This window comes from Micropterus salmoides, unplaced genomic scaffold (genome assembly GCF_014851395.1).
Source record: "Micropterus salmoides isolate LMB-PRFRI ecotype aquatic unplaced genomic scaffold, ASM1485139v1 Ms_hic_scaffold_13, whole genome shotgun sequence".
Classification (NCBI taxonomy): Eukaryota; Metazoa; Chordata; class Actinopteri; order Centrarchiformes; family Centrarchidae; genus Micropterus; species Micropterus salmoides.
In genome coordinates, this window is record NW_024040374.1 from 8,402,547 (window position 1) to 8,423,358 (window position 20,812).

The 20,812-nt window shown below is 39.1% G+C and overlaps 1 protein-coding gene across 1 annotated transcript in view; it reads left to right on the forward strand.

Moving 5' to 3' along the window:
- The window catches only part of cachd1 (cache domain containing 1), a 94,708-nt gene that overhangs the window by 42,545 nt on the left and 31,351 nt on the right, over positions 1-20,812 (forward strand). Inside the window, exons 4-8 of the mRNA XM_038715316.1 lie at positions 10,672-10,778; positions 17,669-17,795; positions 18,793-18,937; positions 19,132-19,348; positions 19,483-19,632. Of these exons, the coding sequence (XP_038571244.1) occupies positions 10,672-10,778; positions 17,669-17,795; positions 18,793-18,937; positions 19,132-19,348; positions 19,483-19,632 (746 nt within the window). The remainder of the gene's footprint in view (positions 1-10,671; positions 10,779-17,668; positions 17,796-18,792; positions 18,938-19,131; positions 19,349-19,482; positions 19,633-20,812) is intronic.

The window sequence follows — 20,812 nt, forward strand, 5'->3', positions numbered from 1 at the left end:
GGTCTCAACAACAGGCCGTACCTGAAAATAGCAAATGTATGTGACTCATCGAGTTGGTGTGCACTTGTATGTTTATATTTTAAACGTGCAATCTCCAAGTGTTCATTTGAACAGTTCCATTGCTATGCAGCTGTAAAAGTGAGAAGTGTGCATGGGAGCAGCCCAGATGGTACTTAACAGTCTCATTTCACCAGTACTTCAAGAACAGATGTTATAAAGTTGTAAATGGACTGTGTAAGGAAAATGATATTTATACGATTCTGAAGAGTTCTTTTACAATGTAAACAAACACTGTCTCACCAAAGAAGAAAAGAAAAGTAGAGATGGAGGAAAACAAAACATGGCAAGGTGTCTCTAGATGTTTGTTTCAAATTTCATGGCAATCGATCCAGTTGTTGTGGAGATATTTTACTCAAAACTACCCTCATCGTGCTGTTTGACCTAATGTCTGTGCCATTTCTACCTCGGCTGCTGCATCAAGAAATACCTTTTGCATCCTCTGTGACAGATATTAATCCGTCTTCATGAATCAGGATTTGACTTTCTAATACCATATTCAGAAGATATGCAACTTCTGTGTTTGGGAAGGATTTTCTTTAAATAGGAAAAGTAGTTGGAATCCCTAGGGCTGTTGCGGTGAAGTAATTTCCCCCGTGGTAATATGTTGGGGCTCAACAGCGCGGTATGCAGTATTATCGCATTTTCCATCAATGAAATACTTTGATGCCATATAGCATGGTAAGAGTGTGGATCTCACCTCACTGTACAACCTTACAATGGTAGTCCAACATCGCCGAACTTGCTTGCCACATTAGCCGCGCAATATGCTAACGCAAGGTTAGCTAACCTTTAAAATAAAGAATCAAACAATACAAAACATGGCAACATTTACAGCTTCCAAGTTTGAACTCAGGTCACGTACAGCCCATGGCGAATTGTCCATGAACCATTACAGAGCTCGTTACGGTTGCGAAACTTTTGAAGCACATATTTATTAATTTAACATGCACTAAAGTGTAAAGTATCAACATTGTGGTTGCTGCGGTGCTTGCCTCCGCGGTAGGCTTGACCAATAGCACGGTATTTCAATTTTGGGATTATCGTGACAGCCCTAGGAATCCCATACTTGTCCAATCTATGACAAGTGTTTTGTTTGCCTTATATCTTGCAGATTGATATCTAGATTCTATGCAGATTCTTTTTGAACTAAAAAGTTTCAGAAAGCTGTCAGAAAGTACAGTATATCTTTGAGACAACTAGGGTGTGCATGGTGTAATAAGGGCTCTAACTCTAATCACAAAACAGATATAATAGGTCATATTTAATGTATAAATTGCAGGTTTCTCAATCAAATGTATTATACGTATTTGAGTTGCTGTATCACAACAAGACAATGTCACCAGAATTTTTTTCACGGATCTGCATTGCTGAACAGTACACCAAATGCGTAACTCCACACCAGTGATCACAGGATTGCTATACAATATGTATCAATATCATATGAGGGATAATATTGCAGAATGTCCAATACCTTAACTCATAAATTAAACATAAATATTAAAGACACCATAGTGTTAATACCAAGCTCCTGTTTCCTAAGAAGAACTATCACTATCTGAGGCAATGGAAGATTTATAGTCCAGATCAAGAGTATATGTGGCACCAGTGAGCAGCTATGCAGAATTAGAGCTTCAGATCAAGCTGATCTTCTGGTTACTCAGTCAGCACAATGATGATACCTCTGTTTGCACATTGGAGAGGGAGATGGCAAAATGTCAGGCAGGTTGGAAGGGGGTTTGTTTAAGTGACCTTAACAGGTGTAAATGTTGGGCCACTGTCAGAACTTTTTTTCCCCTCTCTCTCCACATGCCTCTGTTAATGTTAACCTCTTCCTCTTACCTTCCTCACTCTTCCCTCCTGTGGTCCTTGCCTTAAACTTTTCCCTTCCTTCCCTGCTTCAATTTATTTATTCCTCCTTATCCAACGAAGGTTGAGGTCAAGGGCGAATGGACTTTAAAAGATAAGATAAGATAGGTTAAAGAAACTAGAAGACGTTTCGTCCCTCATCCAAGAGACCTCAACCTTCGTTGGATAACTATGATGGATGACTGAGAACCTTCACAGACATCTTTTATTCCTCCTTCCAGCCTTCCAATCCTTCTCTTTTTGGTTTCCTACATTAATATTCAAAGACAGATTAAGCATTGAGGAGGTCTTTGGGTCTGGCCTACTGGTCTGTTTCCAGTACTTGATACCCATTCAGACTTATATCAAAAAATTGAAGTCATTATCCAATATCTCAATAAAATGCATGCAGTAGCAATGGTATTAGTTCTTGTGAGCTCATGTCTTAGGGCCCAATCTGAAAGAGCATGCTTTGCAGGTTGAAAAACGTCTACAATAAAGAATTTTTTTTTAAAAAGCTTGGTGCGATTTTTTTTTAATTTTTTTATTGAGTCATATAGTTAGTGGCTGCAGTGTTTCAGATTGTGTGGGTTTTGACGATTCAGTGTTGCTGGATTTTTGACCTCTTCAGACTTTTCCCTTCTCCGTGCACCGTGGATGTAGGTGAAGTCTCTCATTTTAATGCAGTCAGTGCAATGGAACAGCACAAGATCAAAATCCACCAGTGTTTCCCCTCGTCTCCCTTCTTGTGAAAGAGCTGCTGGACACCAAACACAACTCCAAAATCCACTCTGCATATTGATATCACAGTCAGATCTGTTTGGATAGAGCTTTTTTAAAGCGCACTCCATTTTCCAGCTAGCATGTTACATACTCTACCGCTGCAATTCACTGAGGGACAGCAAACACATTAGAAAGGGTATTACTCTTGACGTTGGAGCTCGCACAACAGTGAGCCTCTTCAAGGTAAATGTATTCACCGGGCTTTTGGAATGGCGTATGATTGCCTCCTCTGTGGATATATATGGTTTCTGCAGCAGGGTACAGCTTAATATAATGGATTTTATAAACAGTGGATGGCTAGTAACTGCTGAACACGGCAGGTGTTGCCTTATTTAGAGCTGGCTGCTTGTTTCACTCTGTGGTATAAGGCTCCATGCCTTTTCTCCAGTGTCTTACTGAAGATTTGTATTTCCAAAATTGAAAAAACTGTTTTTGTTCCATCTTACAATACGCCCCATGGTTTTTCAGAACTGACGCATTGTATATATTTCAGTTTCATTGTGGATGAAAAGCAAAAAAAGAAACCCCAATAAATTGTATTTTGAATCATTCTACAAGGACACACCAGTCCCATTAATGGAGCTGTCTACTGAATTGTCCTCAGGATAATTTCTAATTACAGCATAGAGAACAATCCCTTTTGGGACGTATGGTAATCAAGCAATACATTATTAATATGCATATTCAATGGAAGGATTATTTAAAGCACCATGTATTCAGTTTAGAACATTCATGTATAAGAGGTTGGATTTGTACAATTACTCTTCATATTCCGTGAATCAACTCAAGATTGTATTGTTGTTTGTGCTTGTATCTGGTGAGTCCAGCCTTTTTGCAAAACAGATTTTTTTCCCCCTCATTAAGATATCTGATCAGAATCGAAGCCCTCCTCCCTGCTCTCCCTCTCCCTCTCTCTCGTTCTCATATGTTTTTTGATGTGGAATTCAAAGCTGCTGCAAATGTATTTTTTATCTGACACACATTTTGCTGAGCGTCCTGCCCACCCCTTCTATGCAAACAGAGTTGAAGGAGAATGGTAATGACTTTGGCCTTATGGGACTCTAAATGAGTCAAGTTCAAACGCAGTCTGTACATCACAGCACCTGTCAATCAAACCTGGCCAGTGCCAGAGTGTGTAGCATGTGTGTTTACGTGTCTTGTTGTCTGTATGTTACTAAGCCAGGGGGTGATGGTGGGGGGCAGTCTAGTTGGAGGGATAGAAGGATCAAAGAACCCAGGCTTGGTGCAGTACAGAACAGGCTGCTCCTCTGCATACCTTTCATTTTGTCAGCTCTTAACTCCAGAGATATGGGCTTCGGAAACCAGGCTTTACCATCAACACACACATAAGACATATAAGAAATATATACAAATAACGCAATGCAGTTGCTTAACACTAACACAAATTACTGAAAAATGATATGTGTGACGATGTTCATAGAAAAGCCACGTGTAAACATGTGCCGATTGCAACACGTGTCTCTCTTTTTTTTTTGACTTCCCTTTGACACATTTGGGTGTGTGTATGCTCACGGACAACGCTCCATTACTGGGCCAGAGCTTCTTGTAAGGGTTAGTTACAGTGCAAGTAAGCAAGGCTTCAATGACTAGCACAGCATTTTAAAAATAATACCATTGTTCAATATGAGTTAGTTTGGATTGCAGATGAAGGCAGTATAGCTTATCCGCTTTTTGTTAAAACTTTGCCAACAGAGACGTATCCTCAGTGCTAACAGTCACAGTGTTAAACACACGAGATAAACTGCATGTTACAAAATATTGCTCTTTAGGGCCAAATTAAATTGAAAATCACACCAAGGAGACAGATATGTGTTAAGCAGCTGTTCACAACCTGGTTGATAAGGAGGTATGGAGGAAAACTTCAATTCTGTGGCTCATTAAAATTTTGAATAAATGAACATGCCACACAAGAACAGCCCTATATTGTATTAGTTTCGAGTCTGGCTGATGTAAATATAAAATTTTTATTATTTTAGAAATTTCTCTAATCTCAGTCTGTAGTTACCACTTTCGTCTCCTCAAATACCATAATCCTGCATTGGACCGTAGAAGTGCCTCTCAGTGTCAGCCCAATACAGTGTATTTTACGTAATTGTTAAGAATATGGGAATGTAAATGTCTTCAAAACCTCAGGAACTGGATCGTAGTGCTATTTAGTGCTCTTATCTCCTGAATGAGTCCCTCCTGTACTATCCAATCAGGGCTCCAGTATAAGTGTAGACTAGAAAGAGAATGCATAATGTTATCAAAATACTTACCTTACACAATAACCCGATATGTTTTTATTACCTTAGAATGAGCACTTTATATCTACATAACCGGTAATCAGTGTTTGATCCATATCCATCAACCTACGGATGCCTTTTCAATTCCCTAGTATCTCCGTGCAGAGAACATTTAGGGGAATCACGTTCTCTGACGGCTCTTTCAGAGGTGTGTCAAGCAGGCTACAGACTCTTTTAATGTCGTTCAGAATTTTTCAAAGTAAAAGCTCAGTTCAACTCCAAATACAGCATTACAATAAACAAGCTTCTCACACTTTTATTTTGGAGGCAAAACCACTAAAGAGGAAGTGATTATCCTGTTGAAAACAGACGCCCCCGGTACCGGGGGCGATGGTGCCCTGGGCGCTGATAGAGATTGAAATTTTTTTTCTTCTTCGCCGTTTTAACTCCGAAACCCGCCGATGTTGCTCCGAGTCTAAGCGAGCGCCATCTTGATTATTGCGCAATACCTGCAAGCTGCCTGCCTGCTGTCGTCTTTTTCTGCAGAGAGGAAACATGCCGCTTGAGAACATACGGTGTTTTTTGCCATTTTGTTGCCGATCCGTTGGATATATATAGACATTGGGTTTCAACTTCCGTCACTGTGGGATGTTCCGTTCTCAATCTACAGGTCTGTGAAGCATGGGAGTGCTTTTGGTGACAGGAATGTTGATGAATACTCCTGTTTTTATCCATATTTCAAAATTTTATAAATAGGTTGTATGGACTTAAAAAGTGTTTTAAAGATATCTATCAATAAAAGTCAGCATTTTAACAATAAATATTGCCAAAATATGGAAATTCGCTGGGTACATTTGAAAATGTTGTATGATAATTGTTTTAGTTTATTTTCATCAGATTTACAGTTACAATTGCATTCTAGGTGTATTAGAAGATATTCAGTTGCATTAAAAGCTTCCTCAGGATTGTTTTGATGGTTTATTGCATTAAAATATAGCTTTTTTACCAGGCGAGGATAAAAATATCAGATTTTTTCTTTGCATCTCCATGTAGTCTGTAAAAATAAAATAAATATATTAATACACAATGGATTCATATTCCTTAGCTTCTGACTTTTCAAAGGAGACCAGAATTATGCATCTAGGCCAAATGGTTGAGGAGTTATTCCTGATTCATTTTGGGTATGTAATTTTAGGCGTTTTTTCTGGAAAAAGGGGTCTGTTTTCAAGTAAAGATAATTTCTTCATAAATGTACCTAAAGAAACCTAATTTGTTGATTGGCAATTCTCTGCTGTCTCAGAAGAGACACCTTTTGTGCTGTGTCAGCCACCGTAGCTGTCATATGCTCTTTGAAACGGTAGGGGGCAGTGGTAGACTGGACAGTTGGTTACAATTTGCAACCCTCACCACTAGATGCCACTAAATCTTACACACTGAACCTTTAAAGGAGACCTATTATTATTCTTTTCCAGTCCTATATTGTAGTTCTGTGACTCCTGTATGGCAGCTTTGCATGATGGATAACATGTTAGACAGACTGAGGCACTGGGTGGGGATCTCTGGTACTGCCTTACGATGGTTTTCATCCTACCTGTCAAATAGGAATTTGTGTGTCTGTAAACAACTGTGTCTTCTTTCTGTCCAGTTAAATATGGTGTGCCTCAGGGGTCGGTCTTAGGACCCATTTTGTTTTCCTTGTATCTGCTTCCCCTTGGACATATTATCCATAAACATGGTATTTCTTTTCATATTTTTGCTGATGACACACAAATGTACTTGACCCTGGAATGCAGAGTTCACTTAACAACTGCCTTTGTGAAGTTAAAAAATGGATGTCAAATAATTTCCTCCAGCTGAACTCAGACAAAACAGAGATCCTGGTCATTGGGTCCCAGCAGATGGCAAAACAGTGTCATTTGCTGGTTCCCTAGTAAATCACATTAAGCCTGTTGCAAAGAACCTTGGTGTTTGGTTTGATTTAAATTTTGAGCAGCACACCACAAAGCTTGTTCAATCATGTTTTATCAACTTAGATCGACTTTTTGCTATATTTCTATGTTAACTTTTAAGGACACCGAGACCATTTTACACGCCTTCATCTCATCACGCCTGGATTATTGCAACAGCCTTTTCACTTGTTTAACCCAAAAATCTACTGATCGACTCCAGACTGTCCAGAACTCAGCTGCCAGGCTTTTAACCAGAACGAAGAAATATGACCACATTACTCCTATTTTAGCTTCATTACACTGGCTCCCAGTATGTTTTAGAAATGACTTTAAAATTTTATTCATCACTTTTAAAGCTCTTCGTGGCCTCTAGGCTTGTTATATTACTGACCTTTTAGTCCCATACACACCAGCACGTACCTTGAGATCCTCGGGCAGAGGTCTGTTCCAGAGTCTCGACTGAAAACTAAAGGGGACAAAGCGTTTGCTGTCAGGGCCCCGAGGCTTTGGAACAGCCTGCCACAGGAAATCAGGGCCGGTATTTATCAAGCTTATCAAAGTGCCATTTTAGTCTTAAGTGCTGAGAATTCATGAAATTTACTCCTACTTTTAAACTTAAGAATAAAAGTAAGGTATCAAATTTCTCAAAGCTAAGAATCACTCTTATTCTCCCAGTTATTTAAGACAGCTCAAGAGGTCTCTCAAGTGGTTAGGAGTTGCCAGTAGGGCTTGTGATGGCACTGTGGAGAGGAGAGGAAGAATTCGGACAACGCGCAGTTACTAAGACAGGGTCGGAACGCGCAAGCATAAACTTTATCAGTGAGTTGGTGAGGGACGTCATCTCACCACTGACTTTATGCAGTAATGCGTTTTCTGTTAAATTGAAGGTGGTGATGACGCTTCGTTTATTTGCCACACGACAAACGCAGCAATGCTGATGATTTTTGCCCGTCACAACCATCAATAAGCCGAATATGTATATATGTAATATATCACATGTTTCATCGACTTCCCAACAATACCCCCCGTAATCCGACAGAAGCAAACACAGTTCATATTGCCAGCAATACAGGAGGACATTTGGTGGCGCTCATATAAAGCTAAACTTTTTTTTATCTTTCATTTATTAATGTATAGGCCTATGTCATAATGTATTATCTTAAAAATTCTTTATTGTTAAATGTGTGTTGAATATAAAAACTCCCCTTAGGAATTTCACCATTCAATGTGAATTTATCTGAGAATATTCTTAAAGAAGGAAATCTATTTAGTGATTGGTCCTTGGCGACATCTTCATTAAAAATCTTGTTTGCGGCACAGCAAAGTGTCGTAAATCAGCACTAACACTGATACTTAAGATTTTGTCCTACACTTCACTCAAATTGGGGCTGTGATGCTTGATAACTAACTTTTAAGCACAGCTTTAAGCCAAGAATTTTTTTTACTCAGTCAGTTCTTAGCAGTGTTCTTATGAGTAATTCTGAGAAGCTTGATAACTGGCCCAGGTTGGCTGAGTCAGCGAACTCTTAAGTTCCTTCTTAAAACATACTTTTATAGGAGAGCCTTTTCCGATTTTATTTGACTTTATTTTATCCCTTTTATTTTATTCTATTTTACTTATTTTATATTTCATCTTAAATGTGCATTTTAGTCTTTTCAATGTGTTTTTGCTTTTATCATGTATTGTTTTTGTGTATTATTGTCTTTACACTTGTTAAAGTACTTTGTAACTTGGTTTTGAAAAGTGCTCTACAAATAAAGATTATTATTATTATTATTATTATTATTGAAAGTTCAAAAAATATTTTTTTCTTATACTGATTCTTCATGTAGGCCTTCATTTCAGCCTCTATCTGAACAAGCTGTAGATGCTCCTGTCTCGTTAAACCCCCCTCTAAACGCCCCCTCTCAAAGTCCTCTGATTGGCCAAGACCAGAAGCATGTTACCAGGCTGTTGATGTTGCTGGGCGGAACAGGCAGACTGAGCTGCAGTGCGTTAGTATGGGAGCACATGACCATATATGGAACACTGGCTCTGTCTGGCTCAGTATTATGTAGAAGGGAGCCATTGGTAGAAAAAGCAGTTCAAAACGGAGGTTCAGAACGGGAGGAAACCTGAGGATTTTGCTCACAGTGACTGCGTTTACATGCAGCCAATAACCCGTTCAAAACAAGGATATTAGCAATAACCCGGTCGCGAACGGGCATGTAAACACCGGCATAAACCCGAATATGCTCATATCCTGGATTTTAAAAACCGGGATATTATAGCTGGGGTACCCCTTTTCTAACCCGAATTTTTGGTCATGTAAACGCGTATGGGCATATCCCCATAGTGATTTGTGTTCTGCGCATGTTCTATTCGCAAGGAATCTTGGTCTTTTGAGTAGAGGAACTTCTTGTATGCGTAGTAAACGAGGTAAACATGGCGAGACGCAGCACAGCACCGTACTTCTGGAGCGAGGAGGAAACCAATTTTTTAATTCATGTTGTCAAAAACATGAATATAATGTCTTTTGTTGACGGTAGAAAGTACAGAGATACTGACATTTACAAGAAGGTGACCGAAAAAATCGGAAATGACGCATATTGCGTCTTAAGGTTGTCCGTACGTCCAGACGTTAACCGTGCGTCGCCGTTTACATCGGGGTAGTGCCAATTGATTACAAATTCCATGTATACAGGAGTAACTCTCTCTGCTCACGCATGTAAACGGGTTATCCCGAATGTTTCAGAAACCCGAATAGTGACCTTAACCCGAACATAACCCGAATATTGACAGCATGTAAACGTAGTCAGTGATGCTGTAACCCTATTTTTTTTTTTTAACTTTGGCCATGTTTAACATGAACATCCAACATTATAACATTGTAGATGAGTCATAAAAAGTGGGAAAATATAATAGGTCTCCTTTAACTGAGATTTTCTCAATGAGACCCTGTGAAGATTTTTTTAAATATACTGCAGTCTCATCTTCATTAACACAAAAAATAAACAAAGACTAAATCTAGCCAAAGATTCCCTGCTTCAGCAATAACTTTCCCTGGGGTATACTCTCTTTGTCTTTACTATGACATTGTATTATCATTAGCATTGTATTTAGCCAGGGAACAGCCATATATAATATTATTATAATCAATACATATAAAAATATAATCAGTACATAGAAACATTGAGAAATAATGTCTCAATGTCAAACAGTGTTTTACTGCAAATCTTCTGTTGAAAATAAAACATTTGACAAAGAGACTGATAATACAAGTTGGGGCTCTGTGACACATGATTTGAATCACAGTAATCGGGCAGCCCTTCCTACAATCACATTCAGATGTATTCAGGGAACTGGATATTAGCTTTGTTGGGAGAAAGACAGAATTCAAGCGGTTTTCTGTGGAAAATATTACCCGCTTGCAATAACCCCAACTATAATATGAGGTCTGGGTAACAGATGACATAGCCTGAGATACAATTCAGCTCAAATGAAACGAGCAGGGTCTATTAGCTTCAACAGATGTTTTACGTAATTTGATTAATTTCCTGGTTTCACATAGATTTCTTGACTATTTTCGTAAATTGTGTGATCTCAGACAATTTCTTTTAGTTTTTAGTTAAAACATGAACATTAACCATAAAGTCAGAGGTGTTTGCAAACCTGTGAGTTTGGTTTTATTGGAAATAAAGCAGTGTATTAAATCTGTTGCTGAGAGAAAAGTCAGAGCTGCTCCACTAACAATGAGCAGGACACGGTCTATAAATTTCTAAAATGTTGCCTGTTTGTGTGTATTTAGGTTTGATGGAAACTTCAATACCAACGTCTCCAAGACCATCTGCTGTGACAGACTTTCCCCCACCGTCAACAGCCGAGCTTTCAACCCTGGACGGGACCTCAACTCAGGTTTGTTAGACACACACACACACACACACACACACATATAAACACACACACATAAAACAGACACACACACATAAAACAGACAGACACAAACAGACACACACACATAAAACAGACACACACACACACACACACATAAAACAAACAGACACACACACATAAAACAGACACACACACACACACACATAAAACAGACAGACACACACACACACACACACACACACACACATAAAACAGACACACACACAAGTTGAAGCAACAAGAATGTGCTAGCATGCAGACTGACCTGGTTTAGCAAATGAAACATGGACATACCAAGCTTACACCGTTTAAACTGTGGAATCCTTTTTTCTGTTACTTTGAACTGCACGGCAAATGCTGAATAATTAAACAGTAGTTGCCATAGCAACCAGTTTTTAATTAAGAAGTTGTATTATCTTTTCTATTCTTCTAACACCCTGAAATGTTAGGAGAGGAGAGAACGTTGATCTGATCATTAGCTGTGCATGTCAGAAGAGATGTTTTACTGTCTCTCCTCTGCTTCCTCTCTCTTTCTTCCTTATCTGTTTCTGTCCCCCCCCCCCCCTATAATTTTATTTTTATAGCCGTAGATCAAACGCACTTTGTTCGACTTTGAACTATGTCTGCAATTGTATTCAGGTAGTATGTTTTTATCCTCCTGATTTTAAGGGCTCCGTCAGTCCTTTGTTTCTGTCATCACTTTACCTCAAATGAAATAGCATCAGTTGTCACAGAAATCAGGCGCATGTTGTTATGGTAAATATATATAACCTCAATATTGTCATCGCAAGTTGTCCGAGAGAGAGCAATGGAAGACAGTTTGATGGTGTTCCCATTACTCCCACAATACATTTATTGAGGCTCCAGATTGCATGAACATAATTGCAAAATATTACCATGTAAAACCCATATGTGTCTGCACCACATATGTCAGTCTGCATTTGATTAAGAAGAATTTTGACCAAACTGACTAAAAACTAAGCAAAAGCCAACTTTCCCCTGCTGTTTTTTCTGTTCTGCTGCCATCACTTGGTTAGTGGTATATTCCTTCTGCTTCCAAAGAAGAAATATCAAGCTGTACTGCATTTGTTCGTGACACATAAATCAGTGCTGTTTTTCTGGAGTACTTGAACCACTTTCCCTGTGTTTCTTAGCCTTTGTGTTTCAGTGCAGTCCACATTGTAAAATCAGTGCTGTTTGATTGTATGATCGCACAGATGAAAGCAAATTCTACCAGTCTCTGTAAGATTTGCGATTAAGATTGTGCACGTTTTCAAATCTCAAAAATGATCCTACAAAAGTTGTGAAATTGGAAGATTGTTACTTATTTTACTTATTTATCTGCCCAAAAACGAAAAAAATCCAGCTTCAATCTCCACTGAAACATTTCCTTTGAACTACATAGTGGTGGACTGTTATCATGTTTATCACTTTTATCATTTTATTTAGTTGATTTTATTCTGTTTGTATTTTATTCTGTTTGTATTTTATTCTGTTTTTTATTACATGTATTCTGTATTTTATGGTTAATTTTATTTAATTTCAATGCATTTTGCAAAGTGCATTGGGACCATGTCTTTTGGTGATTTTGCACTTTAAATAAAACTTGACGACTGTAGTTGAGCGCTTGCCTCCTTGCTGATCGTTGCTCTAACCAAACTTCTCAAATTTAAGTGTAAGTTGTAGATCATGTAATACACATTTGTGACCATTTTAAGTATAATTTCACTCCATACTTTTGACGTCTGACTATCTGAAAGTGTTATCCCCATTTGTTTGATTCATTGCACCCCCCCCCTATTTTTTCAAACATCCCAGCCTGCCCCTCTCTCTGCAAACCATTCATAATGACTGCCATTCATAACACGTCACCATCGGCTGGGTTTTATTTTCCTTACACGCCAGTCACGGCGAGTTCAAGTTACCCCTCTGCCTCCCCTCTCCACTCCCTGTCCCTCACACTCAGCCCTCCTTGACCCCCACGTTCCCAGCGTATTCATTCTCTCCAATTTGTCATTGTCCAGTCTAAACAAGCAGCTACGGAGGGGAAGGAGGGATGAAGCGGGTTAGGGAGTGAGGGATAATTGAGAGAGAGAGAGAGAGAATGATGAATGAAGGGTAAGAAAGGAAAAGGGAATGCTGACTGAAATGCAGTTTTGTATCAAGACTGAACTGAATTCTATTATATCTCCTATTTTACTTTTTTTTGGGAGGAAGGGGACAATATGAGAGAGATAGTGGATGTGGGAGGCATATGAGAGGGTGGGAGTCAGAGGACAAGTAGATGAGAGATGACTGCATTGGAGTGCTGTGTGATTAGAGGACTAGTTTGATCTATCGTCTTTCTTCTATCGGTTTTATTCCTTTTTCAGCCTTTCATCTTTTATAATTTCATCAATTTCTCTGGCTTAGGGATGTTATGTCACCCCCAGTTTGCTGTTGTTTCTCCAATAGTCTCTCTGTCTCATCTTATGTCTTGAATGGTTTCCAAAAGGCGCATTGCTTCAGGAACTAAACGGCGTGTGCGTACATATGTACATATTTATGTTTTTCCATCTTTTCCAACAACTTCAGGTTGGAGTGCCACTGAACAAATTGACTTGCATTCATCCTGCCAAGTTGTTTAGCTATACATGTGACAGGCTGGAAAACAAATTTACCAGAACTCTGGCTTGCCTTCATTTGCATAAAGTTAACAGAACGTCAACAGCAACAGGGGTTTATGGATAGCAAGGTCAATTTGTATGTCCATAACTAGTCCTGACTAAAAAATATTACTTATTATTTGATGGACTGCTGTGAATTTTTGCACAGAGATTCATGTTCTCTGGAAGATAAATCCTAATGATTTTGGTGATCCAATTACTTTCCATGTAGCGACACCAGCAGGTCAAAGTTTTTCCCTACATCTACTGGATTGGCAATTTTGTTCAGACATCCACGGTTCCCAGGCAATAAACCATAATGATTTTGTACTGGATTGATTTCCCTCAGGATGAATTTTAACAACGCTAACGATCCCTTCTCTTTCTGTGTAGTGCCTTTAGGTAAGATTTTAGTTTGTCTCATACTTTGGTTTAAGGCCAAATACCTGAAAAACTATTGATATTCCTATCAGCCTCTGGTGTTCTGTGTTTCATGCAAAGTTAAAGTTGGCATGCTAAGATGCAGAATATGGTAAACATTGCCATTGTGAGTATATTAGCAAGCTGATGTTATATTTAGCACAAAGCACCGCTGTGGCTAAGTTCAACCTCACATAGGCCTACCTCCTTTCCACCAACACAAATCTACTGCTAGTTCTGGACTAGCGCTAGTGCAAGTTCGTGAGAACCTTCTAAGAACCGGTGTGCTTTTCCTCAGGCTAGAGAGCCAACATATACCCACGTCATTGTGTCACTTTATATGTACACATCTCCATTGTGTTACACTGGGTATATGTTGGTCAGCTAACAATCAATGTTACGAACATAACATTGATGTGAGAAATTGGTGGCTATGCTTACTTTGGTAATGTTAGCTGACCAACAACTAGGTAGCCGCTAAACAGCTAAGAAATACAATGCTGGCTGGCAACAAATTTAAGTTAGTCTTGTTGGTCACGAAAATCCCAACCCCAGCCACTAACTTAAGCAGTTCTTAGTTCTAGTTCAGTTTTCCTGGCCGAGAGCTGGTGTTATGCCGAATTTTGCATGCTTGCCAAGAATTGCATGCAACTCCAAATACTGCTTTTAAACACTATAATATTCTTTGTGGGGTTCATCAGTGGTGATAGATGATTCAAAGTATATATCATTTAGAGTCGTTAATATTTTATCACACTTAGTAGAAGTAGCATTCATTGAGATTCAGCAAAAAGGTGTGGTGTTAACTGCTTTTGATCAATGTGTACAACAAAGAGTCTGAAAATGACCTTAAGAATTGGATGCATTATTCGACAAAACAGATGATATAGACTACCTGCCGATATTTGCATCCACCTCTTTCTTTTTTCGTGCGTTACCACCCGCGAGGTGCAGGAAATTCTCGGCAGTCATGCAGAATTCGGCAGAACACCTGCCCTTTGTTGTGGAAATGTATAGAACTGGTTTGAGATTGGGCACCTGCTCCATAGCATCCCTTGACCTGTCTTGGTTGGAAAGGGGGTGACAGAGCAGCTAGTGTGGCTGTAGACTACAGAAATAAATAAGGAAACTATGCTGTAATGTTACCATATTTTAAAAGTACAATGTATATAGAAACACTTGTTAATGAAGTTGGTTAAGAACACCATGTTTTCCCCTAGGTTTAAATAACAGTCTGTGTTCACACTGTGTTTTGCAAAATGAAAGAAACAGCATGAGAGCTACAATTGTGCATCCATGGTACTACCATATTACAGAACTTTTTAAAATTAGGTCAGAATGAAGATGCACATTGGTGGCACTTCAAGAAAATTCTTCAGATTTATGTGAAATATCTGGGTAATTTTATACTAGCATGGGATACTTACAGCTGGTACATATGGTGTGTTTATGTATGGATGTAGATGCAGATGTATCAAAACAGTTCATTACAAATTGTCAGTATTGTTAAGGTTAGAGGAAATCGTGGTAATTTGGGTCCTATTTCATGGCTTGTCCATCTGTTTCTGGGAAGATCTAAACAACGGTGGCAAAGTGGAGCACTGTAGCCTGACAGATGTATACAGAGTCCTTTTCCACTGTCAACACAACTGAGTGTTTCCTGTTTATATGAGCTTTACAGATGGATGGAGTGACTGGGCAGGGATGATGTATTATGGGTGACAGTGGTGTGCAAGAACCTGCCGTGTCTCAAAAAAGTAGTTCTTTGCCAAGTAGGCCTACATGTAGCCAGAAGTGCATTTAATTCTGTTTATGATGTTTGGCAGTTGGATGCTTTCTCAGTTGTTCTGTAACTTCTTTATTTGTGTACATACTTAATTTGTTTTGGATGTTAGTGTTAGTTGAATATTTGACATATGATTTTCCACCCCTCCCATAGAAAAGAATTAGCTTTGGCTCTTAGTATTGCTGTAAGTTTGGGAAAGTTCAAAACAGGTTCAAAACATCTCTTTAGCAGATGATTAATTTAATGTGATCACAAGCCAGGAACCACATTATGGGACTATTTAGACCTAGCTGACATTCAAGAATGGTGGTTAGCATGTCTGGCAAAGGCCGTAGACTTAATTAACTAGATATTTGAAATCCTACCCCCGTCTATGAAAACCTCCTACCAAGTAATAACAAATAGTCAAAAGATGGCAAAAGAAAAGTGAATGCATACATCTGCTAATGACCTACGGAAACCACAATGAATATTTATTAGTAGTACAGAATTAAATATTGTAATACCTGACTAAATCAAACTAAACTTTCTCTTAGAAACTGAAATTTATGGATTAGTTTCTATCAAAAAACAAGTAGTTGTCTCGTGTGGCTTCTAGATTTAAGCAAAGGCATAAAACCAAAATGTATAGCAAACTGTAATTTGTTTTATAGTCCTGTAGCTTGAGCTTCTCAATTGTTTCACCATGCCTGCATCTGATTTGTATCCTAACAAGATTTGTGCCATATTGTCAGAAAATCATAGGATTAGTTAATTTAGTGTGCTGTTGGAAATGTAAAGTTATTGGATTTGCCATTTTGCCATAGTTGGTCTGCATATCTAGATTCTTTAAAAAAATTAATTGCTGCAATACTGTTTCATGTTATTTTTATATTGATACAGCCTACTTTTATGACTATGATCTGTTTCTTCACTCTGTCTCTGGTTTTGCCTGGTAAAGGGCCAAAAGTTTCAATTTGTCCCCCCATGTCTTTGAGAAAGGCCGTTTTGTGTTGCAGTGAGTGGAAAGGAAGTTGCTGGCTTTGTGATGGGATCTCTGTGAAGATAATGTTGACTCTGTGACCGAGGAAAAAAAAAATAAAAAATCTGTTAGTTTTGAGCAAATACTTAGGCTCAATGTCTCTGCAGAGGTTGTTGCTAAGGCTGCTATTTCAGCTTGCCCTGCAGTCACAGTTATGACACACAGATCAGCATCTGGTGTCCACATGAAAGAAATGTACTCTATACTTCCCAGTAGTTGAATAGTTCAAACTTCTTTTTCTTCAAGGAGTTCATTTATTCTATGAGAGGTGTGAATGGGGAAACACATTATTTACATGTGTATACCACATGTCCAGTCAGAAAAGGCTGTATTTAATTCTTTATTCGTCTGAATATTCAGGTTTGCATAGATCTGAATTAGGTGTTTAAAGACCAGTAATAGAAAACCTGACCTAAAACCACATCACATCACATAGTTTCATACAGATGTGGACAGACAAAAAAACAACTGTTCTCTGCCTTCCAAATTTGAGATTTTATTTGTTTTTGAATTTACCCTCTAGTTAAAATGGTGCATCTGTATTAACTGTAGGTCTGATTAACAAAAGAACCATTCATTACATGTGTTTTTTTGCCCTATTTCCCCTCTGAATAATCTTATAGTCAGGGAGAGGACAGTCTGATGTCTTTCAGCAATAAACATATTTTAATTGTCTATCGTCATTTCCATTCAGTCACATAACTGAAAATTTCCATGTGTCGGGTAAAAACTACAGTGCATACTATACTAATAGCATGATACACAAACACAAGGAGTGTGGTTTTTATATATAATTTTTTTATTGATGTAATCATGTGAGTGGTTTCTCTCACTCAATGTGTGATTCACACAGGAAACACAGTTGACACCTAAATTTTGAAAGGAGTTGTGGTGCTGTATTTGTGCTTCCTTGGTCTTTATTCTCCCTGTGTCTTCCTTCTTTCTCCCTTTATCCTTCCCTCTTTTTTAACGTGTCCCTCTTTGTCTCTTCTCTCTACAGTGTTGGCAGACAACCTGAAGTCCAACCCGGGTATAAAGTGGCAGTACTTCAGCTTGGAGGAGGGCATCTTCACAGTCTTCCCTGCCCACAAGTTCCAATGCAAAGGAAGTTATGAACACCGCAGCAGGTATTCTTCAACTTCTCCTTTTGTTTAACATTTGGTGTTCTAAATTATTGTCAAATTCAATCAAAGTTACTGCCAAGCACACAATTTGTCAACAGATATCACACACATAGCCAAGAATCAGAACAGGCTGGCTGAGGTTAAAACTACATCAACTTGTTCCTGCCCTCGTCCTCCTCACCCTCTCTACTACTCCTGTTCCTCACCCCTCCTCCCTGTTATCTGTGTTGGGGTGGCCCAGAGGGCAAGTTGATGGCACGCCGCCCTCACACACCCTGACCACACATGTCTTTGACTCTGTACACTAAAGCCTGTTGGAATTTCACACCTCCAATGTTGTGGGTTTTTTTGTGGCCACGGCTGAAAGAATCTCTTTCTCTCATCTTGTCTTTTGTATATTTTGTCACCCTGGTGCATTTTGCATTTTCTTCTCACTTTTTTTAATCATGTCTTTTGGATTCTTTTTTCTTGCTCTTCAAGTCAGTGAGCTGGCATATAGCCATGAGAGAAACAACATTTCTTGGCTTGCTTTAAAGTGTGAATGAGGCTTTGTGAGTACACCACTCCCCTTGTCCACCCTGTGTCTCCTTGTCCAGTAGACCACACACGCACACAGGCGCCCAATACCCTCTGCACCTGTCCGTACACCACCAAGCTGATCATCTACGTACATTAACACATACACCAAATATAAAAACTATTGTGGAAAAGTTCAATGTTAGCACCACAGATTAAAGGCACAGGAAACCTTTTCCAGGTATTTTAATGAACTGATTAGAGCAAGTAAGTTACTGCTTTCTGTAAACATTTTCTCCAGCACACAGAAAACTACAGTACATCGTGTATTTTTCATATTTAATGGATTTGAGTTTTATTTTTACTGCACAGATGCTCTTACAGTATGTGTTCATATTCTCTTGGGTTGAGGGTCATATATTACTGTGCAGTCAAGTGTCTGATCCTGACATGAATTTGAGTATTTGTACATATATTCCTGCAGGCCTGTGTATGTGTCTTCAGTGCGTCCCCAGTCTAAACACATCGTGGTGATGGTGGACCACGGAGCGTCTGTAACTGACACCCAGCTTCAGATCGCCCGAGACTCTGCGCTGGTCATCCTCAACGCCATAGATGAACATGACAAGGTCAGTGAAAGGGAATAGAGCTTGCCTCACTTTTCTTGCTTTATTAAGAAGAGTGCATATTTAGAGGTTTGCAGAGCACCAAATATGCTTAAATGCTTTTGAAAATCAAACAAACCACTAACTTTTTGAGTCGCTGGTGTGTTACTTCAACAAACATGTTTTTTTTTATTAATCTCATTTGCACTTCCCTCCAGATCTCCATTTTGTCAGTGGCAGAGACGGTTCGCTCTTGTTCTCTGGACCAGTGCTATAAGAGTCTGCTCTCTCCAGCCACCAGTGAGACCAAGAGGAAGATGAGCACCTTCATCTCCAACATCAAGGCCTCTGATGGAGCCACACAGCATGCAGTGGGCTTCCAGAAGGCCTTCCAGCTGCTCCGAAACACCAGCAGTCTCTGCAAACATAGTACCAGTAAGAAAACAATATTGTGGCGGCACTGTATTTTAAGAATGTGCACAGTTGTCTTATGTGCTACCCTAGTGATCAATTCCATATCTTGTGCTGCAATTGACATGAGTTTCGCGTTTGTTTCTGTCTTCTATCAGCCACAGACATGGTGATCATCTACTTGTCGTCTGGTATCACATCTCGCGAGTCATCAGAGCAGGACAAGAGAGCGACGCTCAGCGTGGTCAGAGAGGAGAACCGACACCTGAACAACTCTGTTATGATCCTCACCTATGCTCTCATGAATGGTATGTCATTTGTATTGAAGACTCTTTTCTTAAGGAGTGGTTTTAATTGGCTTGTGGTTTGTTCTTGTGGTTTGTTCTCATGCAAGACACTATTGCAGCTAATGATCGCAAAGTACTGGAGACAAAATGCAAATAAGATGCTGATTTCCCTCAACAATAATTGGTTAAACATGAATGTTAAGCTGTGAATGTGCAAAAATCATTGTAGATTTAATAAAAAAAAAACAACAACATTTTCCCATTTTTTTATATAAAACGATTTGTTTTGACAAATAAGATTCAAAAGTTTTTTTCTAAACCCTACTTTCTAAGTGTGAATGTAAAAGCACACAAATTATGTTGTTTGTGTCTAAATTTGTGTGTTAGATATCCTCTCTCTATCTTCTTGGGCACAATGTGCTCAAGAGAAGACTGAAGGTTAGAGAGGTGCTCAGAAACCTCAAAGGCTTTTTATTCTGTGTGTGTGTTGTAGTGGTGCTTCCTTTTCCCATTTTAATTGTCCTTGCCCATCCATCTGCCTCCTCTAATTCCGGCCTCCCTCTGCAACACACACACACACTGAGCAAGCATAAGTCCACCATTAATACAAATCGTTTTTGCATCTGAGAATGTAAATGAGGTACATCTAAGAGAGGAGAGAGTGAGACTTCAAAAGGAATACTGCTCAATCTGTGTGTGACTGACAGAGGACCTTGGCTGTTAAAAGAGCTCCATGATGAAAAGGATGCAGAGATCTATCGCCCTCTGAGTTTATTAGCATTGCATATCCAAAAAAACATTTGTATTGTTGCTGACGCTGCTGCACACAGCTGCACGGCCCACTGTGGGTGGGTGTGTCTTATTCCCTACATCCCCTGCCAAATGTGAAGTGCTGATTGTTCAAGGAGATCAGCAGTCCCTTGGCAGTATAAAGCACAGTTGTGTGTGTGTGTGTGTGTGTGTGTGTGTGTGTGTGTGTGTGTGTGTATCAGATGCCCACCCCTCTCGCCAAAACTGTGTATGGTAGCCTGAATAAACTGCTCTTTGGTCAGCTAGAGTATGGTTTCTGCCCTGCATGCTGATCATGATTTGCTTACCCGTTGTTTTGTTTATTGTAAAAATACAATGCATAAATTGTCAGAAAATACTGAAAAATCACTTTCCCAGAGCACAAAATTATGTTAAATTGTTTTTATAGGAC